The 26,010-nt window shown below is 35.6% G+C and overlaps 4 protein-coding genes and 1 long non-coding RNA gene across 7 annotated transcripts; 3 read left to right on the top strand and 2 right to left on the bottom strand.

Moving 5' to 3' along the window:
* The first annotated feature begins 370 nt into the window (after positions 1–370).
* Positions 371–3,536, top strand: LOC140808343 (probable E3 ubiquitin-protein ligase ARI1). Of its 3 annotated transcripts, XM_073165443.1 has the most exons (7): positions 373–686; positions 749–898; positions 1,242–1,274; positions 1,356–1,635; positions 1,760–2,240; positions 2,478–3,026; positions 3,155–3,535. In XM_073165443.1, exons 2-7 carry the CDS (start codon positions 764–766, stop codon positions 3,282–3,284), a joined length of 1,608 nt encoding a protein of 535 aa, XP_073021544.1. In that variant the 5' UTR covers positions 373–686; positions 749–763; the 3' UTR covers positions 3,285–3,535. The 3 variants fall into 3 exon arrangements, with proteins under 3 accessions (XP_073021546.1, XP_073021544.1, XP_073021545.1); XM_073165445.1 differs by having other exon boundaries at positions 371–898; positions 1,937–2,240; positions 3,155–3,536; XM_073165444.1 differs by lacking the exons at positions 373–686; positions 1,242–1,274 and having other exon boundaries at positions 758–898; positions 1,321–1,635.
* Positions 3,537–4,579: 1,043 nt separating this feature from the next.
* On the top strand, positions 4,580–16,468 carry LOC140807033 (exocyst complex component SEC3A-like). Its single transcript, XM_073163686.1, has 25 exons — positions 4,580–4,866; positions 6,047–6,117; positions 6,473–6,553; positions 6,680–6,747; positions 6,840–6,942; positions 7,800–7,948; positions 8,656–8,773; positions 9,106–9,210; positions 9,482–9,583; positions 9,725–9,862; positions 10,409–10,537; positions 10,631–10,711; positions 10,815–10,889; positions 11,506–11,679; positions 11,776–11,929; positions 12,007–12,071; positions 12,179–12,349; positions 12,425–12,504; positions 13,367–13,448; positions 14,182–14,279; positions 14,407–14,515; positions 14,674–14,742; positions 15,198–15,263; positions 15,340–15,429; positions 16,149–16,468. The coding sequence occupies exons 1-25, from the start codon at positions 4,689–4,691 to the stop codon at positions 16,257–16,259; spliced, it is 2,667 nt and encodes an 888-aa protein (XP_073019787.1). The 5' UTR covers positions 4,580–4,688; the 3' UTR covers positions 16,260–16,468.
* Positions 15,437–16,142, bottom strand: LOC140807035 (uncharacterized). Its single transcript, XR_012112614.1, has 2 exons — positions 15,747–16,142; positions 15,437–15,616 (listed from the first exon to the last, which is right to left on the bottom strand). It is a non-coding gene; the product is annotated as an uncharacterized lncRNA (long non-coding RNA).
* Positions 16,469–17,789: 1,321 nt separating the features above from the next.
* LOC140807703 (uncharacterized) lies at positions 17,790–19,585 on the bottom strand. Its single transcript, XM_073164662.1, has 5 exons — positions 19,088–19,585; positions 18,836–18,913; positions 18,650–18,749; positions 18,423–18,550; positions 17,790–18,156 (listed from the first exon to the last, which is right to left on the bottom strand). The coding sequence occupies exons 1-5, from the start codon at positions 19,451–19,453 to the stop codon at positions 17,920–17,922; spliced, it is 909 nt and encodes a 302-aa protein (XP_073020763.1). The 5' UTR covers positions 19,454–19,585; the 3' UTR covers positions 17,790–17,919.
* Positions 19,586–23,825: 4,240 nt separating this feature from the next.
* Positions 23,826–25,637, top strand: LOC140806991 (allene oxide synthase 2, chloroplastic-like). Its single transcript, XM_073163612.1, has one exon. The coding sequence runs from the start codon at positions 23,880–23,882 to the stop codon at positions 25,470–25,472; it is 1,593 nt and encodes a 530-aa protein (XP_073019713.1). The 5' UTR covers positions 23,826–23,879; the 3' UTR covers positions 25,473–25,637.
* Positions 25,638–26,010: the final 373 nt, after the last annotated feature.

Here is a 26,010-nt window from a genome sequence, read left to right as displayed (position 1 = left end):
TATAATTTAAATATAATAATATTTAAATATAAGAGAATTACTTATATTAAAATTTAAGTATAGTCTTGCTGTCATAGTTTATCTTTTTATTCAGTTTATCCTTATTTATTTAACAAATCCAAAAAAAATCTATTATCATAATTTTATAAATATACAAATCTATTCGAATCGTATCTAAATATTATCCACGTTCAAATCATCATATTATATCTTTTTTAATTTTCAAAATTTTAATATCTCAAAGGATACTAGCCTAATTATACTAGTGGTAGACGACAATTTCAAATTGCAATGATTCTTCAATCCTCTTTTACATTAAAAAAAATTAATTCTAAATTTCCTTTCATTATAGATTTTGTTTATTCAAAAATCTAAAATATAATATAATTTACCGTATTTAAATTTCTTATCATCTGCCTTATTCTCCAAGGAAAATCTGGCAAACAGATTAGGGTGAAAAATTCTACTGATAACGCCGTTTAAACGTCGGCGCGAGGGACGCCCATGTCTTTCTTCCATCGCTCCAGTATTCCGTTATCTTAACGGAATAAACGCTAACGACTTCCTTCCTTCGATTTCCCATAGAGAAACTATATAAGGCATATCTTAAGGACTGGAACCACTGTTTATTCACAAGCAAATGAAGCAATTCTGACCGGAACTTGATTTTTTATTCGCCTATTTAGGTTTAATCGAGCATACCTTATATCCATAATTTTTTTTTCTAGAAAAGGTTAGTGTTCAACAGCTAGAAATCGTGAAAATGGAGGATTATGGATATGGAGGCAGTGACAGTGATGATGAATATTGTGATGGAGTTTATGATGATGACCATGATGAGTGTCAGGAAGATGAAGATGAGCAAAAATATTACTGTACCAGGCCTCCTTCTTGTAAGGTATGTGTACACTCAAAATAATAACCTTTCATTGTTCGATTATGTCGATTCTCTCGATAAACGAAAAAAATTATTATAGATTGAATTAAATTACATATAAGTGAAAAAAATTATAGATTGGATCAAAGAGCATGATGCATATATTGAATACTAAAATGTGTGCAAAGCCATATAGGGTGAGACATCGACTTCTCAAGGAGTGTGCGATTTTTGATTTAGTTTCTAGCTTTCACGCGGATAGCAAATGGCGCAAATACAGAGTTACATTCTCCACCAATATAGAAAATTATGATGTTTCTATTGAACATTTTCTAATTGTTGCTTTGTTTGCTTGGTTTTGAAGTTTATCAGAAAAGAATCGCTTTTGGCTGCACAGGTGTGTGACTGATTTTTATAATACTTCCTCTTATTAATCTTTAAAGCTATGAAAATGTGAATGCTGATGAAAATTGTGCAGAAAGATGACTTGAAACGAACGATGGACTTGCTATCCTTAAAGGAACATAATGCACGGACTTTGCTTATGCATTATCGCTGGGATGTTGACAATGTACTGACATCGTTTGTCGAGAAGGGAAAAGAGCATTTGTGTGCAAAAGCTGGTATATCACTGACTGATAGCTCGAGTTTTAGTTCATCTCACGTTTTGACAGATACAACCTGTGAAATATGCTATAACGAATTCCCTACCGATGAGATGACAACAATGGAATGCGGCCACATTTTCTGTGATGAATGTAAGTATATGGCTTTACTACCAGACGACAAAGGGGCAAAATTTTAATTTTAAAAATATTACTCAAAATTTCAATAGAATTGTTTGAGCACTTCTAACTAATTCATATATCTGTTTGTGATAAGGTTGGACCAATTATTTTATAGTGCAAATAAATGAGGGAAAGAGTAGGCGAATTACGTGCATGGCTTACCAGTGTTATTCGATTTGTGATGAAGGAAAGATTAGAAATCTAGTGATTGCAAGGGATCCACAATTGTCTGACAAATTTGAACGTTTCCTTTTGGAATCTTATATTGAAGATAATAGGAGGGTAAAATGGTGTCCCAGCATCCCCAGTTGCGGGAACGCTATTCGTGCTGAGAACGATGAGTACTGTGAAGTTGAATGTTTATGTGGTCTTCAGTTCTGTTTTAGTTGCTCCTCGGAAGCACACTCTCCTTGTTCGTGTCTGATGTGGGAACTTTGGCTCAGAAAGTGCCAGAATGACTCAGAGACGGGTGATTGGATTATTGCAAATGCGAAAAGTTGTCCCAAGTGCAGTAAACCAGTGGAGAAAAATGGGGGATGCAACCTAGTACGCTGCATTTGTGGACAACCTTTCTGGTGAGCACTTTTCAATGTTTTACGTTATTAACAGTCCTCATAATTGCTGAGATTTTATCCTTTAGATTTTGAAAACTTTATCCAAATAAGGATTGGTTGTATGACATGCTTTGGTTATCTAACTCTACTACATTCAATTTAATAAGGATGGAAATCAAGAATTCAATTTAGCTTTCGAGTAGAATGCTTGCACTAGTGATTGCATCTCTTGTTTGTTTAAATATTTCGATTTATCAGTTGGCTATGTGGTGGGGCGACTGGTTTGGCACATACCTGGACTAGGATAGCAAATCATGCGTGTGGAGAATACAAAAAGGACCTTGAACCGAAAACTGCTAATTCAGAGAATGACATCTTGCGCTATAGCCACTATTATTATCGGTACAAATCTCATGCACAATCTTTGAAGGCAGAAGAAGATCTGATAAAAAGATTGCGGCAGAAAATGGATATTCTCGAATCAGGAGAATTCGTGGCGAAAGATAATAGTTGGATTACAGATGGGTTTACCAGACTCACATTATCCCGACGGATTCTCTGTTATACATATCCCTTTGCATTTTTTATGTTTGGTGGTGTGCTATTCAAGAATGAGATGACCCAAGAAGAGACCGCCATAAAGCAGAGTCTTTTTGAGTACCACCAGCAGCAACTTGAGAAAAACATTGAGGGGCTCTCAATGTTTCTTGAAAAGCCATTTGAAAAGTATCCGGCACAAGAAGTTTTGGAAATAAGAATGAAGATCATCGCTCTCACATCTGCTACAAATAACTTATGCGAAAAATTGTAAGTCGTCGGGAACTTAATGGTTATACAATTATATATGAACATAATGTAATCTTTAATTTCATTATGAAATGAGTTATTTCAGTGCGATTGGATAGGGAACTCATACATAGAGAGATTATACGCAGGTACGATTGCATTGACAACGAGTTACTCGGTCCACTGCAGCAGACAACTCACATAATCGCTCCTTATAGATCAGGAGGTGTCGAAAAAGCATCTGAAATTCTGGAAAATTGTTCTACCGAAACTGGTTGAGTTACAACGCACTTCTAATGCACACGGAGTGACTCATCGCAGCACCATGCTTGGTTACATTGGGTTTGCTGGTGCACTGCTTGCAACTGCACTGGTTTCAGTTCTTTTTTTAAAAAATTCTTTTTTAGAGCTCCTTTCAGATAAATTTATTCCTGGGAAGACTTAATTCTTACCCCCAGTAAATTTCAAAAAAGGATCTTACAGAAAGTTGTATACGAACATATTAAATATGTTCATATTTTTATGAAATATGCTAAGAGTTTTAATTCCTAAACTAAATTATCATCAAATTACTTAAAAAGCTGCAATTAAATTTGTTAATATCCAGAATGGTAGGAAAATACACAAAAAAATAACTATTTAAAGTGATTGATAGTTATATTTATGTTATTGGGACCGACTTTTTCAAATGACGGTGATGTTTCCTTTTTATGTTTAACTATTTTATTCAATGTATTATTATTATAAATCTACAACACTTTAGCTTCAAAAAATTCAACAATCATTCGCTAGCCTACAAATATATATGTGGAAATAGTGGAAATAAATAATAGATTTAGCAAATAAATAAAAGCATTTACAACAAATTTATTACTAAAAATAAAAAAAATTATTTCTAAAAATTAAGAAGTTGTATGTTTAACAATCGTTTGGTTTGTATTTTTTTACCTAAACTTTTAACGAGACCAATATTTTTCGGTTTGATCAATTCTAATACTGATTCAAACCATGACCGACTAAAAACTGATCTCAACCAATTGTTTGATTTGGTTCAATTTTTGTTCACTTTAATTTCTATCACAAGACAATTTAAATTTCAAATATTTAAAATGCGACATTAAGTAGGGGTGAACATTTTTTCCAAGAGCGAATACTTAACTCGACACAATTGGTTTTTTTCGTGTTCGGATATTGAATTATATAAAGAATTCTTTTTAAATAGGTTTCGGATCCAGCGTACATTTGATCCTATATATTAATTTTTAGTCTTCAGTAGGTTTCTTGTGAGACGGTATTACGAATTTTTATTTGTTATACGGGTCAACCCTACCGATATTCACAATAAAAAATAATACTCTTAGCATAAAAAGTAATATTTTTTCATGAATGACCCAAATAAAAGATCCATCTCATAAAATACGACCCGTTAAAATCGTCTTATACAGGTTTTTATCTTTAGTGTAATTCAATATTTAATATAAGTCAAAAAGCAGGCAACGTGGTATCAATTCGATTATTTACTTCTTGAAATATGTTTCAATTTACTGTTTTGATTTTGTCGCCTTTAAACGGCATCGTTTTATATAAAAAAGATTAATCAGCTGTTAAGCTGAAAATTCATAGATTTCAGATCAATAACCATCCTTCCAATCTGATCATTTCCACTAGAGAGCTGAGACGAAAATGGCGAAATCGAGCGCGGACGATGAGGAGCTGCGGCGTGCGTGTGAGGCGGCGATCGAGGGAACCAAGCAGAAGGTAGTGTTGTCGATTAGGGTGGCCAAAAGCCACGGGATCTGGGGCAAATCTGGAAAGTTGAGCCGCGGCCACATGGCGAAGCCTCGCGTTCTCGCCATCTCCAGTATGCTTATCCTATTCTTTCTGAGTATATGGATATTTTGTTTCTTTACATGTGATTGTACGGATGTCTATCATTTGCATTGAGCTTACAAGGATTTTTATGACCGACGTTATTTGAATACTTTGATCAGTTTTTGCAGTTGATTGCTTTGACATAATGGGTTCGAATTCTGTTTTTGGATTTGTGTGCTAATTAGCTTAAAAATGGCTTCTCGAGTTTCGGTGAGCCGACAAGACCTCACTTATTAGCGGGTGTCTATTGCTAACCTTACTGCTGCTTCTTTTTTGTCCCTGTTAAAGATTGGTATGCTGTTACCTTTCGGTATTTTATGGAGGAAACGGACACTGTAGTTGTTCCATGTCAACCGTAATTTGAAAATATTTGATATTTTCCTGCTATATAATATAGCTTAACGGAGATTCTGAACGGTTCTTTTTCATGGTTAACGAGAGACATTTTGATGCTTCCCTGCTATCCAAGTCAGCGTTGTTGTTGACAGAAGTTGATTGGCAGACCTTTTTTCTACGATTGTGCCATGAAAAATAGAAAAACAGGTTTTTTCTTTCCAGCACTTCCTTAGCAATAGGCTTTCTCTGAAAAAAAGCTGAACTTCATCAACATATTTTTAAAATTTTGTAAATGACATACAAAGATTCTTGTCTGATGTCATCTGTTTTTTTACTCTTGTTATGGAGATAGTTGGTAGAAGTGACACTACTTATTTTTTTATACAAATACAAAAGATTTCCTATGATGGAAAAATACTAAATTTTTTCCCCATAGTTATTAATGCATCTAGGGCCTCTAGGCTGAAGGCTTAGCAAACTCTGCACTTGCGCCTTGACGCAAGCTAAGACATCCCCACTATAATGAGAGTGTTATGATGAATTGCTTTTAAGGTTCAGGGTGCATATTAGTGTGATTTAAACTCGATGATAGTAAATTGGCAATTCATTTTTGCTCATAGACTAAAAACTATATTTTTATTGTCATTTGACGGCTTGTAAAGTCCATCTTGGATTATATCTAATGTAATCCTCTTCAAATATTGATTCTAAGATATCATTCATTTTTATGCTTTACCTCAATCAATCGTGTACCTTGTGCTACTAGCCTACTACTATATCTATGCACCTTATGTTTCTGTAACTATCATGTAACTCCATTTAATTCCTTGCAGCAAAGTCGAAACTCCAGCGCACCAAAGCTTTTCTTCGTGTCTTAAAATATTCAAATGGGGGTGTTCTTGAGGTAACTAACAATTTCTTGGTTCTGGGTTTCTTTGTTGGTTAAGTTTATATGATTGTGTACCGTTTTCAAGTCCATTTCGTTTGGGATATGTATGGTGCTTCGCTAAGATTGAGAAAACATATTGGCAAATCATGTGATTGTTCTGTCAAATGATGATTGGCTGGTAAAACATGCATACTCTGAAAATCTATCAACAGTGCTGAAATTGAAGACCATCTGTTTCCAGTGGAGTTAAGTTTAGTTTCTATAAATTGTGGGCACTTCCTTGGTTTTAGCAAAGTAATCTCTTCATGTAAAGTACTTATTTAAAAAATGTTTACAGTTTGTTTAGATAATTTGTCCCTTCTGTCTATAGCCTGCAAAGTTATACAAGCTCAAACATTTGTCAAAGGTGGAAGTTGTGACGAATGATCCAAGTGGATGCACTTTTATGCTGGTAACTTCTAAAATAGCTGTTCCATGAATATCTACTTTCTCTTGGCATTCAAAGTTGCTGCCCATGCTATAAGCTTCTCTTGTTCTCAAATATAAATCTCACCAAATTTATCCATATTTTTTGAAGGGTTTTGATAACCTTAGAAGTCAGAGTGTTGCTCCACCTCAATGGACAATGCGCAATGTTGACGACAGGTATTCTTACTGCTGGTGCAAGTGTTACTCATTATTTTGCACATTTGTCCTGTGATCCTCTACGGTGTGTACATTATTGTTTAATGTCGTAGGAATCGTCTTCTGCTGTGCATCTTGAACACATGTAAGGATGTGTTGGGTCGTCTTCCTAAAGTCGTTGGTATAGATGTTGTGGAGATGGCTCTTTGGGCTAAGGTGCGTCATTTCTCAGTACACTCACTTCACTTTGTTATATTGTATGAGAGAAACAATTCCTATTACACTTGATATCTAGTGGTTTTTGGTCATTAAGACTGGAGGACTATTTATGTGGCATTCACGATGTATGTTTACCTCTCTCTGATTTGACGGACTCATAGTGATATTTATGGCTTATTCTTCTGGAGGAGATGTTGATGGTCTAATTTGTATTAAATGTCTAGCATCATGTAGAACTTCTGTATTCATAGATGATAAGTGTTCTCTGCATATTTTTATACAGCGTTTATAAGCTCAAAGAGATGCATTTTTTGACAAATATAAAGTTGTCAAATAGAAATATATTTATTAATTTTCTTTTCAAATAGAAATATTCTGCTATGTGCTGATTATTTACATAAATTTGAAACTAACCTAAGCTTGGTGAACATCATCTGCGTTGGCAACAAGAAAGATGAGTTGTTTCATGATTATGATTATCTTATGATTTTGATTTGTTATTACTTATTATGTCTAGCATCATGTAGAACTTCTGTATTCATAGATGATAAGTGTTCTCTGCATATTTTTATACAGTGTTTATAAGCTCAAAGAGATGCATTTTTTGACAAATATAAAGTTGTCAAATAGAAATATATTTATTAATTTTCTTTTCAAATAGAAATATTCTGCTATGTGCTGATTATTTACATAAATTTGAAACTAACCTAAGCTTGGTGAACATCATCTGCGTTGGCAACAAGAAAGATGAATTGTTTTGTGATTATGATTATCTTATGATTTTGATTTGTTATTACTTATTATTTTCACCATCTATAATCTAAAACTTGGAGTCTGCATTACGCTTTTTACAGGAAAATACACCAGCAATTACTAAGCCACAGGGAAACCTTCAGGATGGGCCTATTACAGAAACAGTCACAGAAGGTGAAATGAAAGTGACTGTTGAAAGGGAACTTGTATCTCAAGCCGAGGAAGAGGATATGGAGGCTCTTCTAGGCACGTATGTACTTTACTTTTGGAGTTACAGTAAATTTACTCCATTGGGATTATGGAATGCTATGTTTAACGCACTCTCAAAAATTAAATACAATGAATGCTATGGTTTAGAAATGAAAATTTGTTTTGGGAAAATTGTGATGTACTCAAGCATAATGTTTTTTTGCACAGTAGAGGGATAAGAAACTTTTAAGTAGATTGAATCTTCAGAGAAGAGTGCCTTATGATGTAATGTTATTGAGATGTGCTAGTCCTAGATGCGTGAGAGAAAGTTGACTTAGTGTAATAGTTATGTCTATTTTGGTTTGTTGTGCTGACTTGGGAGGCTTAGAAATTAGAGTTTTGAGTGTGACATAAGGGGCTACGCTGACTTGAGAGGTCAAATGGCTAATGATTAGAAAATTAGAGTTGTGTTTGGGACACAAGGAGAGTAATTGTCTTATAAAATGTGAAGATTTAAAATGAAGGAAAAGTAATAGCAAAAACGAGCAACCGAGCAACCAACCCATTAAGGAAGCCCTATTTATAGGATACTATTTTGATAGTTAAAAGATCTCATTATCTGCATTTGTGCTGTACTGAATGAATAGATTGGTTGATTTATCATGCTATTCTCATTTTAATCGCCTATGGCAATTTGAGCTAGGCCTCTTAACTCCTTGGGTTTTGTCAGCCTGGAGCTAATGTTATTGATAACCACTTGACTTGCAGATATGTCATGGGAATTGGTGAAGCTGAGGCATTTTCTGAGCGTTTGAAGCGAGAGCTCCAAGCTTTGGAAGCAGCAAATGTGCATGCAATTTTGGAGAGTGAGCCTTTAGTAGTTCAGGTAGTTTTTAGTGCAAGTTTCTGTGTTCTCACCAGGATATTGTTTTCTAGTATTTGGAATTTGAATAATTCTCATCGTTATCACCTATGTTCCAGAAAGAGATCTTTTTATTCTCCTCCAGATTTATCGTTCACTGCCGGAACTAAAGTAAAATGCTTCATCGTGGTGCTGCATTTATTTTTTAAGGTTTTTCATTTGCATAGAGAAAACCGATATCCATATTTTACATCTTTGGATGGATAATTCAAATACCCAAGTTGATGGCTGGCCGTGTGATATCCTAGAACACAATTTATTTGTGTATTTATATCCTTTTTTTCCTGTGTTTTCAGGTATTGCAGGGGCTTGAAACTGCCACCAACTGTGTTGAAGACATGGATGAATGGTTAGGTATTTTCAATGTCAAGCTGCGGCACATGAGAGAGGACATAGAGTCAGTATGTATCTTAACTCATTGTTATAGGACATTAAATTGTTAATAATTATGCTCGTTGTGATAGGATTTGCAATTTATGTTTGCTACCTAAGTTTAGCTCCTAGTTATACATTGAGCAAAATCCAATCTCATCAAATTGTCTTCTGCCCATGTTATCGATGTTACTAAAGTATTCTGATGAAATCGTTCCAGCTAGTAATTTGGAACAACTTAAAAAATATGTGTTTACCTCTCTTTTCTTACACACTTCAGTAATCTTCTGTGATGTGCAGATTGAAACTCGTAACAACAAGTTGGAAATGCAATCGGTGAACAACAAGTCATTAATAGAGGAGCTTGAAAAGCTCCTCGAAAGACTGCGCATTCCTTCTGAGGTCTTTCTGTTGTTACTTAGTTCTTTTATGAATTAATTTTCACTGTTTGTGTTGGATGGTGTGGAAACCTTTTATCCCCAGGCATAGGACATTGTACGTGGCAGTTTGGGTTATATGTTTTTATTTTCCATTGAATGGCAGTATGCGGCTTGTCTGACTGGGGGTTCATTTGATGAGGCTCGCATGCTTCAAAATATTGAAGCCTGTGAGTGGCTAGCTAATGCTTTACGCAGCCTTGAAGTGCCCAAGTTGGATCGCAGCTATGCAAACATGAGAGCGGTATATAACATTTCTTGCTTGCCTCTGCTTTGGTTCTAACCAAGTTAGTTTCAAATGATATTTTATTTTAAAATGTGGTAAAGCATAATTGGATTCTCCCATTTGAACTGATCACATCTTTGTTCTGTTATACTGTCTGTCAACTAATAGACCTTTGCATGTTTAAATATTGGTCTTTTTGTAATAACCACGTCATGGTTAATTCTTATTGTTTCTTTCCATTTCACCCTGAATCCATATATACTTCCCGTTGAATTTCACTGTGAAAGACTATAGCAGGGCAGGCACTCATGGTGCTGTTTATATGATTTACATGTATTATAGTTTGTGAAATTTAAATAATGTATGAAGCTGGCCATATCATGAAAATCCGTTGGTCACATTAGGGTAAAACCTGCTTTTATAACATGTAAAATGGAAGCACTAATTGAATGTAGTAAATTTGTGTTCGAAATTTTTTTAGAAGGATTTGCAGTAAGATTTTTTAGGATCATTCGATAGTTTTGGGCATTGTTTCTATCAGAGATTACTGTGAAACTCTTTCAGGTCAGAGAGAAGCGGGCTGAACTTGACAAGTTGAAAAATACTTTTGTTAAGAGGGCATCTGAGTTCTTGAGAAATTATTTTGCTAGTTTGGTGGATTTCATGATAACTGACAAGAGTTATTTCTCTCAGGTAATATGATGGAAAAGATGCTTTATTTTTAACTATTACTGATCATAGAATGAGTTATTTATTTGTTGCTGCTTACCACTGGGTTTACAACAGCGTGGACAACTGAAGAGGCCCGATCATGCTGATCTGAGGTACAAGTGTAGGACATATGCTCGTCTTTTGCAACACTTAAAGGTAAAGCAATGAGTTTTTTGCCAGTAACAGTCTGTTTGGTGTCCTAGCCTATCTTTGTTCCCTTTATCACCTCCTAATTCTATTTCTATCTTTTTTTGGACAGAGTCTTGATAAAAATTGCATGATCTCATTAAGGAAAGCGTACTGCAGCTCGCTGAATTTGCTTGTACGCCGTGAGGTTAGGAAATGGACGACATATTGTTAATTTTCTATTTGTTTACTGTCTTTGTTATCATTATTTTTTATTTATTTGGCCACATGTTGACTTAGAGTTAGGTTTTCAATCAATTATTATCCCTTGATTAGGTTTTCCATGAACACTTGGAATTGCTTGAGAAATATGAGAAGGTTACAGATGATTTTATGTAGACACACACTTACACTGCATTGATGATTATCTTCGTGATGATTAATAAGTTGGAATCCACAATTTTTCTAATCAGTGGTTAATACTTGATAAGATGTTTTATAGTTAGGCATTATTCTTTTTATTTGTCAACATTTAGAGTGAAACTCCACTTTTCCTAAAATTGTTTACTTTACTCATCAGTAAACAACTCTATGACTCTCTTTTCATATACGTATAGTCGTATACTCTTCTTGAGCCTGATGAATATGGCATATACAATCAATGGCGTGGATAGTCAAACTTCTACTAGAACATTCCAAACACAATTGATTAACAACTCATCATATGTGTTACGGGTCTTGTGAGTGTTTCAGCATCCATTTAGGGTCTATAGATCAATATTCATGTAACTCATGTGAAACGTGGTTTTAAACTTCCATGCCAGGCTCGTGAGTTTGCCAATGAACTTCGCGCAAGTACAAAAGCATCAAGGAATCCAAATGTATGGCTTGATGGTTCTACAGGGTCTAATCAGAATGCAAATACTTCAGATACCTCAACCGTTTCTGAGGCGTATGCCAAAATGCTCACAATTTTCATTCCACTTCTTGTGGATGAGGTTACCATTACACCTTATAAACTCCCTCCCTCCCTCTGTCCCTCTCTTGTGATCAGTTGAGTACTTCTGAGAAAATTAATTGTTTATAAATTGTAGAGTTCCTTTTTTGCACACTTCATGTGTTTTGAGGTCCCAGCACTTGTTCCACCGGGAGGTGTTACCGATGGGAACAAAGGTGTACCTAATGATACTGATAATGATAATGATGATGATTTGGGTATCATGGACATTGATGACAATGACAAAGCTGGTAACTGTTCATAGTTTGGAAACTCTTTCTTGGTCCATTCCATTTGACATTATTCATCACTAATTCCATTTTGATAGGTAAAAAGTCTGCTGATCTTGAAGTATTAAATGAATCCCTTCGTGATTTGCTTGATGGAATTCAGGTTTGTTTAGTTAGTAACCTACATTTCTTTGAATTACATGGACAATTTCCATGGTCCTATGGATTATGGAAATAATTATCCTTTGCTTCTAAATGTCGACTTTTTAGGAAGATTTCTATGCGGTGGTGGACTGGGCATACAAGATTGATCCTCTACGTTGTATATCTATGCATGGAATTACTGAACGCTACATTTCTGGTCAGAAAGCTGATGCAGCAGGGTTTGTCCGAATTTTACTTGATGACCTGGAAATTAGAATTTCTACGCAGTTCAGCCGCGTAAGTAGTAGTGCTCTTCTCATTTGTCCATCTGAGTAATAATATTCTTCTGCATAAAAATGTTCTTTTTTTCAGTTTGTGGACGAAGCTTGCCACCAGATTGAAAGAAATGAGCGAAATGTTAGGCAGTTAGGAGTCTTGTCATATATACCTAGGTAAACTGAAAGATTCCATTCTTGTAATTATGTTGGTAGATTCTAGTTTGAGGATAACTGCTTTCTGTTGTGTTGGGAAAGGAGTTTCAGTGCTTTATGCGACAAGGCTGTATTTATTCTTCTTGACTATGAATCATATGATAGTGCTTCGTATTGCTTGTTTTATTTTCAGTGCTTTATGCGACAAGGCTGTATTTATTCTTCTTGACTATGAATCATATGATAGTGCTTCGTATTGCTTGTTTTATTTTGTCCTATTTTAGTTTAATACTTGAGAACTTCGGTTAGTTTAGGGTATTTCATGTTCAGGAATCAGGATACTGGGGAGTGGTTCATAGTTCTGAAAATAATTCTACCAATCATTTCTATGAAGTTCATATCCACGGGTGAATTTTTTAAATCCTTTAAAATCGGTTCTGTTGTCACTGCTAGTCAATTTCCCTGTACTGTAATGTTGAAGCTGCCATCAGCTTGTATTTACCTTTGATATTTTGTGGAATTTGTTACCAAGATATTCCTTTTTAGCAACTCTGAAAATTTGAAGGAATGTCTTGACTTTATTGTTCCAAAATTTGACTCTGCAATTAGATTCATTCAAATGTTAGGTTGGATGAACTCTAGTCTAGGGGCTATTTTTCACTTGGATGCCTAGTGTACTGAGAGGAAACCCTCTAGTTCAATTCAGGATGTTGGCCCTTCAATGTGGCAATTACCTGGTGTTGCCTACTTATTTCACCTCTATTGTGGGCTTGGCTTTGCGTAAAAGGGGCCGTGGCGATGCATGTGCCTGCTCATGGGTTCATTTCATTCACTACCTTATTTTTTGTCATTCATAAATTTATATGATTTGGCTTTTGTTTAGGTTCTCTACTCTTGCAACCCGTATGGAGCAGTATATCCAAGGACAATCAAGGGATTTGGTTGATCAGGCATACACAAAAATTGTGAGTACCCCCCTCACGATCATTTTTTAACATTTCAAAGATTTACTTCTTTTGTTAACAAATGATCCAACTATATAGTGGCAGAGCAACTTTGTTGAGCTTAATTGCATATGCATCAAGAGTGTGCTTGGCTGTATATATAAATAATTTTATGGATGGTATCTACAAAGTTCATGTGAACGAGACTTTTTTTTTTAATTTGTGAATTAGACTTTTTTAGTGAAGCTTGTTTTGTAATTTTTATAAAATGATAGTAGAGAATGCGAACACGACTTCAAGAACTCTTCTACTGGTTGACCCACCTGGTTACCTGGTTTGTTCGCACTTCACGATAAACTTTCTACAAACCTTACAGTGAATCTCTCTTTTTTTTTTAAATGAAGTGAGCACAGTTTGTTAATTTGGCATGGTATGTGGCAAATATTCTCAATGAAGTGTAACTTTCACTATACAATTTGATAAACCTTAGTTTTGCGTGGCTAAGTTTGCTTCCATTCAGAAGTTGTTGAATGTTTTCTGTCAGTGGAGGAATCTGTCTTTTTAAAATTATCTTAACTGGCTTAGACTTTTATGTTCTTGAAAGTTGGAAGGGATGAGCTTTCATCTTGCACTAACCTCTTGTTCTTGTGACCCTGCAATCTTATGTGCTTAATGATTTTTATCTGGTTACTCTTTTCCTTTAGTTAATGTTGGTGCCTATTTTTCTGAAATGGTTAAAAACATTACATTGCAGGTCACCATAATGTTTGTGACATTGGACAAAATTTCTCAGACAGAGTTAAAATACTCTGATATTTTGCTATTAGAGAACTATGCAGCATTCCAAAACAGGTAATCAACTTGACATGTATTAACATTGAATGTTCTTTATTGGCGTCATCATCTTCGCTTAAAAATATATTTTTAGCTCTCTCTCTCAAACAAACCTTTTATACTGACAAGCTTGGTGGAATTGCAGTCTGTATGACCTGGCCAATGTTGTGCCTACTTTGGCAAAATTTTATCACCAAGCAAGTGAATCTTATGAACAATCCTGCACACGCTTCATAAGTACAATCATATACTACGTGAGTTATCAATTTTATATTTTATAACTTCTCTGTTGCCTAACTGCTGTATATTGTAACTGCTGTATATTGCACATTAGATTTTAAATGATTTATTAGCATTGTTTTTGTCACAAAATTTACAAAAATTTATACTGGTTCTACTCTCTCAAATGCAGCAATTTGAAAGGCTTTTCCAGTTCGCACGGAGAATTGAAGATTTGATGTACACAATCACGCCAGAAGAGGTTAGTATCTGGAGATAGAGGATGACAATTTTCATTATACTCGAAGATATGTGATGATACTTGAATGGTTCATGATCATTTCTATAGCTTGGGGTGAAGCATTTTTCCTGCTGATATGCACAGGACCACGAACTTTTAATGTTTATTTTTATCACATGTGAATAAAAGTAATAAACTGTTGTTATTGAGCCATGGACCACTGGTTTCGTGGCACTGTGTCTATGAGGTTGAAGAGAGGTCTCGAGTTTGAGATCCTAGATCCCCACCCCTCCCCCAGCTACAAAATTGTAGTCATTCTGCAATACTTGAACAATGAACCCTTCAATAAAATAAAATGCTGCTTAGCTTAAATGGTTCTGGATACATGATTCAATTATGAAAACAGTGTGTTTATTATGTCCTCGAAGAGTTTATCAAAATTTGGGGACAAAGTGTAAATTTTGCAAATTTTACAGATTCCCTTCCAGCTTGGACTGTCAAAGATGGATCTGCGGAAGGTCGTAAAATCAAGTTTGTCTGGGGTATGACAATTTACTGACATTGAGAATCGCTATCTGGCTTGAGCTGTGGTTGCTGATAATGTATTTGTTTTTGTAGGTTGACAAATCCATTGGTGCAATGTATAAGAAATTGCAGAAGAATTTGACCTCGGAGGAATTGTTGCCTTCCTTGTGGGATAAGTGCAAGGTATTTCTCTCATACGAAGAATGCACCATTTTAACAAGATATATCACAATCATGATCGTTGGTTATATAATTTTTTTATTGCACCTTATTTATGTTACAACTAAGTCCTGAAAGAGATGATGGAAGGACATATGATTTCCGAAATGTGTAGAGAACATTCTTATTATGATATTGCCTCAGTAAGATCCTATTGAGATGTATCTTTACTCTTTAGTGGACAAGTCTCATTTATGCATAAGAACGTTATTATTCCTTTTAATATTTTGGAAAAGGAAGAACTAATTCATAACTGGGTGAAGATAAGAAACACTGTTTACGTATGCGTGATTTGAGGTAAAGCGTGTCTGCTGCATTGAGATGCCTTGTCAATCCAATTCAACCTCCCTCTTGTGACCTCTGACCAATTCCCTATACATTATGTTAGAAAATTAGATGCTTTTTTGAATTGACCGAGTTGTTTACGGTACATTTCAATTTCTCTGCTATGCCCCATTTTTTGGTTTGGAGAGGGGATTGTTGCAATTAATTTTTCGAACTTCAGACCCTGTCCCAAAGCTTGGTATCTATGTGTCAGATACGATACCTTTTTTTATATTTTTTAGGGAAAGTTTCACCCTGTTATGTTAAGGAACTTCTCATGCTATGATCCATGCCCTTCATATATCGTGTTACGTATATTATTTCTCTGAATTGATTTACAACGAATTACATTTTTGCAGAAAGAGTTTCTTGACAAATATGACAGTTTTGCCCAACTCGTTGCCAAGATCTACCCGAGTGAGACCATTCCAGCTGTCTCTGAAATGAGAGATCTCTTGGCATCGATGTAACAAATCGACCATTTCTTGTAAAGCTTGGTAAATTTTTAGTTGTAGGGTTGTTTGGTTTGCTCGATTTGTACGCCCAATTTAATTTATTTCTTAGAAGCCTCTTAGTTATGATGAGGCATCTTTGAGGTCTTGTATGTAGCCTTCGGAAGGTATATTCTTGTTAACTCTCGTGTTCCATTGAGGCAGTATAAAAAATTTTCGTTGTTACACACTTCGCTCATGGTTGGTCGTCTCTTTCTTCGTCCCTTTCCTTGTGTTCCAGTATTTAGTCTCTTTTACTCACTTAGCCAGCGGACCAACTGAAGCTATATTCCAGCACCAGTGGATCAGCGATCTGCCTGCTTGAACAAGATGTTGAGCTCGATCCAGCACTCAATTACGAGCTCGAACTTAATCAAATTAAGTAGGCAGACTGGTAGGAGGAAATTAGATAGGAATGAAAGGGCGATCCCAACTCATTGATTATCGAATAGCCCTCAACGGAGATGTAAGTCAAGAAAGGAACGAATTTTAATAATAATAAAAAATTTGATTTAGAGTAGGAATGTTCATCAGTTGGTTTGATTTTACACAAATTTGAAAATTTATAATCCAAATTTGAACATATAAACTTCTATTTAATATTGTATCCAAAATATAAAAAAAAATCGATTTTGGGTTCGGTTCAATTTGAATTTTCAATTTCAACCAAAATTTGAACACCTTCTAAAAGATAACTCATGGTTTAAGTGGGGACTTTAGGCGTAGGGTTAGAACAAAATAGTGGAATTTTTTCTGAAAAATACCACTCGATTCACACAATTATGGACGAAATTTTTTTTGTTTCATCTTTCACGCTTGACTTATTCTTTGAGGTCTATTTCAAATCGACAGCTCTGCAACTCAAGCAGAAGATCCAATTCGGTCTCTCAAATTTTCTCCACGCGAATTGAATTTATGACCGATGAGATGTGAGTCACAAGAAAATAAATAAACCAAAAGTGCTATCTTCTTTAATAATATAAATGAAATAGAGGATGACATGATAGCTGCTTTGTCACTTGTATCATTACACGAGCATAGATCCTTACATGAACGTGATTATTCACAGCAGTATATCGAGTCATCACACTGACTTGGGTCAAGACGATGACAATGAATACGAGGATGGTGATGGCGACGACCGATGACAGTTACAACTGATGACGAGATCGAGACACCGTAGGATTTTATTATATTTTGTTGATGAGATTTATTGCACATTTTAATTTAAATATCAGTTGAATTTGATTTTTTATATACATTATCAATAGAATTCAGTTATATATAAATATATATATATATATATATATATATATATATATATTAATATTAGTTTAATGTTTTTTTAACAATTTTAATTTTATTTATTATATTTGATAAATATTCAAAAACATAATAAAAATTTTTTTAAAAAAAATGATGATACAGACAATTATAAATATAAAAAATTTATTCATTATTAAAAATATAAATATTATAATTTCAAAAGTATTATTTAAAATAATTACATAGTCTGTCTCTAAAATCGGTCAACGTGAATAAATCGTCGCTAACCAAATTAACAACAATTTTAGCGACGGATTTGACCGTAGGAAATCTTTTTTTTTGTAGTGTATACACTATTTGTATCCTGAAAGTGTTATATTGGATGTGAACACAATTTCTCATCTCGCGAAAGAGCGATTCTTGAAAGTATGAATATAGACGCAGAAGACAGAAGCACAACTCCAGCGTAGCAGGCAAGATCCAAAGGACTTGTAGTTGTCAAGTACTTGGATTTTTCGAGGACTTCCACTTGAAGAATCAATATTACAGCATGCCCGATTTTCGATTTTGCTTGCATAACCGATCGCATTTTGATCCATGATGAGAGTTTCTGAAATAACATATATAGGAGAAGAATTAACACAAAATTGGACTAACATACAATTGTTGGTTATAAAATGAGCCTAAAACTATGGTATTTTAGACCTCCTGTTTTAGAGGTGAAATGTCTTTGATTTAGTGAATTTTCTTTTTAACTTTTCACATGGGATTAGTGCAATTAGCCTGCATTTCAACAATATTGTATTATTATATATCAAAATTCTACTACTAAAATTCTGGCTCCGCCACTGAATGTAACAAAGGAAGATTTTATGCCTGGAGACTGAAATTGTTGGACGAGGTTGAAGCTGAATACTCTAATCTTTTGCGGTCGTTGGTTCCCACAAACATGATATGCATAGCCATTCCAAATATAAGCATTGCAATTCCAACCAGGAACATATCTGCACACAAATTAAAATCCAATCACGTTAATTAGTTTTAAAGATAAGTTAATCAGTGGATTTTGAAAACATATCTAATAAATAAAATGTTGAACATACCAATAGCTTCGATTAATAGGAGCACCAAGTGCCCTTGTTCCGCCATTTTGGACATGGCATGGAAGTATTGGAAATATGACTCCAGTATCAGAAAACACCCCTGCAAGAGATTTGAAATACATGCATTTATACATATTATTTCACGAGCCAAATTCAATTTTTTGTGAAGTAGGAGCAATTAAGTACCTGGACGAAACAAAGAACAGAACCAATCAAAGATCCCGCGACTGCTAGCAGTGCAAAAAATCTGCAATCTATAATAACCTGCAATAAGCAAGATTCATCAATTATTTCCTAACGGGGCGACTAAAGCGTTTGTTGAGACAGAATAAATTAAATGCAGAAAATTATTCAAAGTGGAAAAGAAAACATTTGAACCTCATAAAAATAGCATATGGACAGAATAGTGAAAGAAACTCAAATTTCTAATTTTTTTACCTTTTCAACGAACATTTCAATATGAAATCTCCATGGCCTTCGTCTGGTAATGAACTCAAGCAACGGAGATATAACTTCTGCAACTTTTGCAAACAACAAGGCCAAATCCACAGTTTTATTCGCCTTCGGCTCCGAAATCAGTACGCATGTAGCTGAGGGGGTGCCGGTGGCCTGTACCGTCACTGGCTTTCGTACACAACCAATGGTCGGAGTATGAGCATCAGAACTCAACCCGATATCCCGCAGACACATTTGTGTCCTATGCCTCGAACCCATCAGTGAAAATGAAGAACTCGAGACAGTTTCTGTAGAAAATCCTAGCCCCGTAGGTAATTTTGACACCCTTAGCAATCTGGCGGCGGTCATTGATGGTCTGAGAGATTTCAAGAAATTCTGAAATTAATCCCGGTACATAGAAAGTGGGGTTTTCATGTAGTATAAATACGCGGTGCATGGAAATAAGGGAAGATTCGTGGCATATTGGCTGAAATTGTCTCAATTGGAAGACTTCATCGCCTTTTGCTCCACGTTTCTGAAAGGCCTGATTGTTGAATATTCGGACAGCGTAGTCCCAAGTGTGAATTTGATTTTCTGGTATTAATTCTACGCCGGACACGTGGCAGTGGTATCTTTTGTAGGAATTTGTTTGGTCCGAAGTCATACACTTTTGAGCCGTCGGCTTGGTCACCGGCGAAATCGAATTTGGAATGTGTGAAAATCGTTTATACTTCGTACCTTGTGTGTTCTTTTATATACCGTTGCTTAAATAGTTGAAGAAATTTTAATTTTTTGTTCAATTTTTTAAAAAAGGCTGAAAACTCCCTATTGGATGTACTCATCTATAGCTAAGATATATGATTTTCTTTAAATAGATTGCTTCATTTTTTAAATGGCAGTGATTATAGATATAAGAGTATATTTCTTGTGAGACGGACTCACGGATCTTTATTTGTGAGACGGGTCAATCCTACCGAATTCACAATAAAAAATAATATTTTACCATAAAAAATAATATTTTTTCATGGATGACCCAATAAAAGATCTGTCTCACAAAATACGACCCGTGAGATTTTCTTTACATTTTTTTTTTTTATTTTAATGTACATAATTGGATTATATTGGTAAAATAATAAAATTAATTTCATTGGTACATGAGATAATATTGCCCACAACTCCTGCTTAAAGCGGGGGATCGTATTGGGCCTCTGCAAAATTTTTTCTGGTTACATATTAAGCCTAGATAAAAGCTGGAACATATTTCCGTTTTTTTAACCCCTGTTAATATTCAAATAGTTACCTTTTCAAACAATTCACAGATCTACAGCAAATGGTATTATTCGTAATCTCTCATATTTTGTTCAAATTTCTTCCATCTCAAATCTGAAGCGAATCCCCCAGAAATTATGGCAAACGATCTGGTAATGTAAAAACTTCTTTGTAATTTCTAGTTTGGTGTTTATTTTTCTTTTATACCTGTACTCTATCTTCGATTGACGTCGCTACCAATCGGTTTTGTGGTCATCTCCTTCTCGTTGTTGTGGCGGAAAATTATTTTGCAGGTTTGTGGGTGATTTTACCGTAGACAACCCACAGTTTCCTTTGAAACTTGAATCGGAGGGCCCAACCAGCTACATCTCCGAAATTAATATGAGGTGATTTCTTGTGTTGTTCAGTAATTAAAAGTTTCGTCGACTCAATTTGTGTGTGTGTTATCTTCAGAGTTTCGCAAAATGTTTGATCTCTTCATATTTTAACAGCTGTCACTGTTATTGACTAAATAATTAGTGAAACTACACCTTAAATAATAGTCTGTTAGAATTTGTACCTTAAAACCATTTCCAACCGTCATTGTCACAGTTCTCATCCACTGGGGAAGGCTTCACAAGAAATAATGGATATAACTTCATCAAGGCACGCATAACATCATGAAAATGTGAACTGATTGTTTGTCCACTTCGCATGTAATCATGACTAGTCACCCGATTTTTTTTATGATGCGCCAAAATTGACAAAAACATTGCCACCTTCTCTTGCACTCGGACATATCGAGAATCTGTTAGTCCTCCTACATTCATTAGAAGATAGCACAACCTTCCAAAGGCATTGCGATTCATTCTAAGATTCACCACACATTGAACATCGCCAGCATCAATGATCATATTCAAATGGCTTACTTGAGCATTGATTCTTTGTGTCATTGTGTACGATTGCGGTGTTCGACGATGGACACGACCTCGATGCCCAACCATTCTTCTACGTTGTCGGATTAGAAGACACAACATCAATAAATTTCGACACAACAGTTGTTGTACCACAAGAACCAGTAGCATGTTTCTACGTTTCATGTCCATCTTCGCCACAACACTCAACAAATGAGAACACATTCACATTTAGTGGAAAAATTAAGACTACAAACAAAACAGTGATACACCATTTAGTGCAAAAATTGTTTTCGTCAGTTGTGTACTTTTATGGAACTTAGTAAATGAGCCATCACATTACAATGTAAGCCTGTTACCGTGATTTGTTCTTATTGAAAATGAAGGCAGCAGCAAAAAGATAAAGAATATGTGTCATCAATGATTATTTGTCAAACAGACAATTAATGAACCAAAAACGTATTACATAAGAGTTGTTAATCATTTTAGTCACTGTACCTAAACTTAAACATGTAAGATAATATGAAGAGAACACATGTTATACTAACTTAATTGAGGGAGCTATTCACTGGTCCACCCAACAGCGCACGATCGAATAAGGAATTGAATGTGGCTAAATCTCTTCAAGTTCAACAGAAAATGCATGTACTGCAACTCTATCCCACTGATTTCAATAGGGCTGAGAAAATGTATTAGTTAAGATGAAGGTGAAAGAAAAAATCAAATTCACGACAACCAGGGTCAGAAGCTGAAGTTTGTAAGAATTTCTTTAAACTACAAATCACTCACCATCCCGTAACCTTTGTTTTGCTTTGTCTTCAAAAGTACGTCAGATTCGTCACCTTCGAAATCGCGGAAGCCATAGCGGCGGCCTCTGATAGAACGAGTGAATGACTCACCTTGTGCTTAGTCGCAGCTTAAATCTTAAGTAGGGCAAAGGGCATTTTTGGAAAAAAAAGCGTTGGCTTGGGCACTGTACAAATGGGATTCCTAATACCTCAAAGAAAATGGGATTGCTGTCATCCGTTTTCACAGGTGAACAGTGGAATAATCACGGGAATGGTGTTATCCATCAGGCATGTATCAGCGAGTCAAACAGCTGATTGGTGTCCCTATCCTACGGTAATCCTAGCTACCAAACACTGCATTAGGATAATATTAAAGCTATCTTTGAACTAATAAGGTTCGTCGTCTACTCACTTGCATGTTACGCTGATTGCGTTTTGTATATAGTATAAAGTTGTGATTTTATAAATAATTGGAGCCTACACTAGTGTCTAAAGTGAGTGCTTTATTCTAACTCAAATTCACTTAATCAAACATCATATCATTGCTCAATTAATAATTTTTTAATTTTATTTTATTAATTACATTATGATTTATCATATTATAAAAATATAATTTCATTGGTACATTATCGTACTGGGCCTCTGCAAAATGGGCCTTTCTAGCCAATATACAAAAACATACATAAATTAAGCGAACTCATACCATACCGAAGCTGGAAACATATGTTAAATCTATTTTTTTTTTATAGAACAGCTCCAACATTTTTATAATTTCCAATTCAAAATTAGAGGGGAAATATTATTATTTTGGAAATTATTTGAAACAATGCATTATTTTTAAAATTTGTTATTTTTCATAATTTCTGATATACAATTTTTGTCTGGTAATTTTCTTCACTTTAGTCTCTGTTGCAAAATATTAAATTATTATTTCATTCAAAATATTAAATTATTACATGTAATTGTATTTGATCTACTATATTTTGTATGTGTATATATATTCTAATATACGAGGATGCATGGTAATATAATTTTATCTACAAACAATATACAAAAATATTCTCATAAAATTTATTGAGCACGTGGGCTGCCCTTCCTTCCGCCGCCAATCAAAATTATAAATTTTAAAATAATTATTTATTTATAGAACTGATATTATAAACTCACATTTTATGCATGGAATATTTCATTTAATTAATTGTTCATTTTTTAAAAAAGTTCAATTTTAATTGAACAATCGACAGATAGAGTCGTAAAATAACAAAAAAAGTCATCACTCAACCAAATTGCGAAGCATCGTGAATGGTCCATTTGTAATTTAAATTATCTATTAAAAAGTTGGACCCCTGTCCTTTCCCAAATTGAGCCTGATACATTCATTCGAAAATCCTATGGCATATGTTTTTACAATTCTCACATCCGACTTCGCCATTTTTTATGTAAGATTCAGAACATGTGTCAAGTTTTGTAAAACCAATCAAAACTAGTAGGATGATCTAAAGAATAAGGTGTTGTTACGTTCACAGGAAATACAAAGCCACAACACTCCTGGGTAATGAAGTGGCATTTGTTATTACAGCCCGCATATGCAACACATTACTTATGACATATTAACATAAATTTGTGTAAAAATTATATAATGAACAAAAAAATATAATAATTCTGGTTGAACAAATCATGACCGAGTTTTTGTTAGAATTAATTAAAATCCTTGATTAAGATAATGAATTGGCCACGTTCCAAATCACTTTAGTATAAAATATGGTTTCCCTCACAACACACCACTAGCACTGGTTACAGCCTTCACAATATTCCAAAGGGCAAAACCTCAAACTACTCGACCGGATGGCTTCCTCTTCTGTAGCGTTCTTCTCTTCTTCTACCTTCCAATTTACCAGTCCAAAGCACTCTCCAAAACTGCCGGCAGTTCCTAAAAGGATTTCGAAACGGCGTACATTCGCTGCGCAGCCGTTGATCACCGCCACCTTGTCGGAACTAGACACTGTTTTAGCTGATCCGTTGAAGCCCTCCACGCTTCCCATCAAAGAAATCCCTGGAGACTACGGGCTTCCATTTTTTGGCCCGTGGAAAGATAGACAAGATTTTTTCTATGATCAAGGCAGAGAAGAATTCTTCAAGTCAAGAGTGGAAAAATATCAGTCCACCGTCTTCAGAAGCAACATGCCGCCGGGACCCTTCATTTCATCAGCCTCAAACGTCATCATCTTGCTCGACGGCAAGAGTTTTCCGGTCCTTTTCGACACCAGTGTAGTCGAAAAGAAGGATCTTTTCACCGGCACGTATATGCCCTCCACCGATCTCACTGGCGGCTACAGAATCCTCTCGTATCTCGACCCTTCGGAACCCAACCACACCAAGCTGAAGAACCTGTTGTTTTTCTTACTCACTTATCGGCGGGAAGCGTTCATCCCGGAATTCAGTAAAGCCTACACGGAGTTGTTCGAGGGATTAGAGAAGGATTTGGCGAAAAAAGGAAAAGCAAGCTTCGGCGACGGCAATGATCAAACGGCGTTCAATTTCTTGGCCAAAGCATATTACGGCGTGGACCCTAAGGACACTAAGCTCGGAACGGACGCGCCGGGGATAATAACCAAATGGGTGCTATTTAACCTACACCCGATACTAACACTTGGTTTGCCTAGAATTTTAGACGACCTCCTTCTCCATACATTTAGATTGCCACCATCTTTGGTCAAGAGTGATTACCAGAGGTTGTACGATTTCATCTACCAAAACGCCGGCCCCATCCTCGACCAAGCAGAAAAGGACGGCCTTTCTCGGGAGGAGGCTGGCCACAATCTTGTATTCGCCACGTGCTTCAATTCCTACGGTGGACTCAAAATCTTGTTCCCAAGCATTGTCAGCCTGGTTGGTAAAGCTGGAGTCAAGCTGCATGCGGAACTAGCCCAGGAAATCCGATCGGCTATCAAATCCAGCGGCGGAAAACTCACCATGGCAGCGATGGAAAGCATGCCGTTGATGAAGTCGGTGGTTTACGAAGCGCTGCGCATCCAGCCTCCTGTACCCCTGCAGTACGCAAAGGCTAAGCGCGACTTGGTGATCGAGTCACACGACGCTGCCTTTCAGGTGAAGGCTGGTGAGATGATGTTTGGGTACCAACCGTTTGCTACCAAGGACCCGAAGATATTCGATCGACCCGAGGAGTTCGTACCGGACCGGTTCGTCGGTGAAGAAGGGGAGAAACTCTTAAAACACGTGCTATGGTCCAATGGACCCGAAACAGAGTCGCCCACAGTTCAGAACAAACAATGTGCAGGGAAGAATTTTGTGGTGATGGCGGCGAGGTTGCTGGTGGTCGAGCTGTTCCGCCGTTATGATTCGTTCGACGTCGAGATCGGTAAGGCGACGATAGGCTCCTCCGTCGATATCACGTCGTTAAAACCAGCAAGCTCCTAGACCGAGCTGGGTTTTTTTGGTTTTTTCCTAGCGTTCGAGTTTTAATTGTATGTTTTTCTTCGGTTGGAAGGGCCTCCCCAGATAATTATGTGGTATAATTTTCCTCCTCCATAATTGTAATCGGGTCATATTAAATGTACGAATAAAAGTTACAAATTGTTCGGATGCGACATTTAGCTTGAATAAGAACTGAAAAAAATTTGTGTGGGACGATATCACAAATCGTATTTTATGAGACAGATCTTTTATTTGGGTCATCTATGAAAAATTATTATTTTTTATGCTAATAATATTATTTTTATGATGTATATCGGTAAGATTGATCCGTCTCACAAATAAAAATATATGAGACCGTGTCACAAGATATATATTCCAATAAAAATGGTGATCATAATTAGTTTATCTCATTTTATTATTTTACTTGCATATTACGACACGGGACATTTAAATAAATGGGATTTCTTCAAAAATAGAAAGGAAGCACGTGTATACATATTGTTTTATTTTAATTTAGAAACTCTGTATATATTTTCATTTG

The sequence above is a fragment of the Primulina eburnea genome, chromosome 12, assembly GCF_022965805.1.
Source record: "Primulina eburnea isolate SZY01 chromosome 12, ASM2296580v1, whole genome shotgun sequence".
Lineage (NCBI taxonomy): Eukaryota > Viridiplantae > Streptophyta > Magnoliopsida > Lamiales > Gesneriaceae > Primulina > Primulina eburnea.
The sequence above is the reverse complement of the archived record's forward strand: the minus strand, read 5'-3'. Positions and strand labels throughout refer to the sequence as shown.

Excerpts from the sequence above, each read along its gene's own strand:
- LOC140808343 (XM_073165443.1), top strand. The coding sequence starts at position 764 with ATGGAGGATTATGGATATGGAGGCAGTGACAGTGATGATGAATATTGT. Across the intron at positions 899-1,241 it reads CCAGGCCTCCTTCTTGTAAG|TTTATCAGAAAAGAATCGCT; the intron begins GTATGTGTACAC and ends TTGGTTTTGAAG. Across the intron at positions 1,275-1,355 it reads AATCGCTTTTGGCTGCACAG|AAAGATGACTTGAAACGAAC; the intron begins GTGTGTGACTGA and ends AAAATTGTGCAG.
- LOC140807033 (XM_073163686.1), top strand. The coding sequence starts at position 4,689 with ATGGCGAAATCGAGCGCGGACGATGAGGAGCTGCGGCGTGCGTGTGAG. Across the intron at positions 6,554-6,679 it reads GTGGATGCACTTTTATGCTG|GGTTTTGATAACCTTAGAAG; the intron begins GTAACTTCTAAA and ends TATTTTTTGAAG. Across the intron at positions 6,943-7,799 it reads AGATGGCTCTTTGGGCTAAG|GAAAATACACCAGCAATTAC; the intron begins GTGCGTCATTTC and ends CGCTTTTTACAG.
- LOC140807703 (XM_073164662.1), bottom strand. The coding sequence starts at position 19,453 with ATGACCGCCGCCAGATTGCTAAGGGTGTCAAAATTACCTACGGGGCTA. Across the intron at positions 18,914-19,087 it reads TTGAAATGTTCGTTGAAAAG|GTTATTATAGATTGCAGATT; the intron begins GTAAAAAAATTA and ends TGCTTATTGCAG. Across the intron at positions 18,551-18,649 it reads CCTATTAATCGAAGCTATTG|ATATGTTCCTGGTTGGAATT; the intron begins GTATGTTCAACA and ends ATTTGTGTGCAG.
- LOC140806991 (XM_073163612.1), top strand. The coding sequence starts at position 23,880 with ATGGCTTCCTCTTCTGTAGCGTTCTTCTCTTCTTCTACCTTCCAATTT.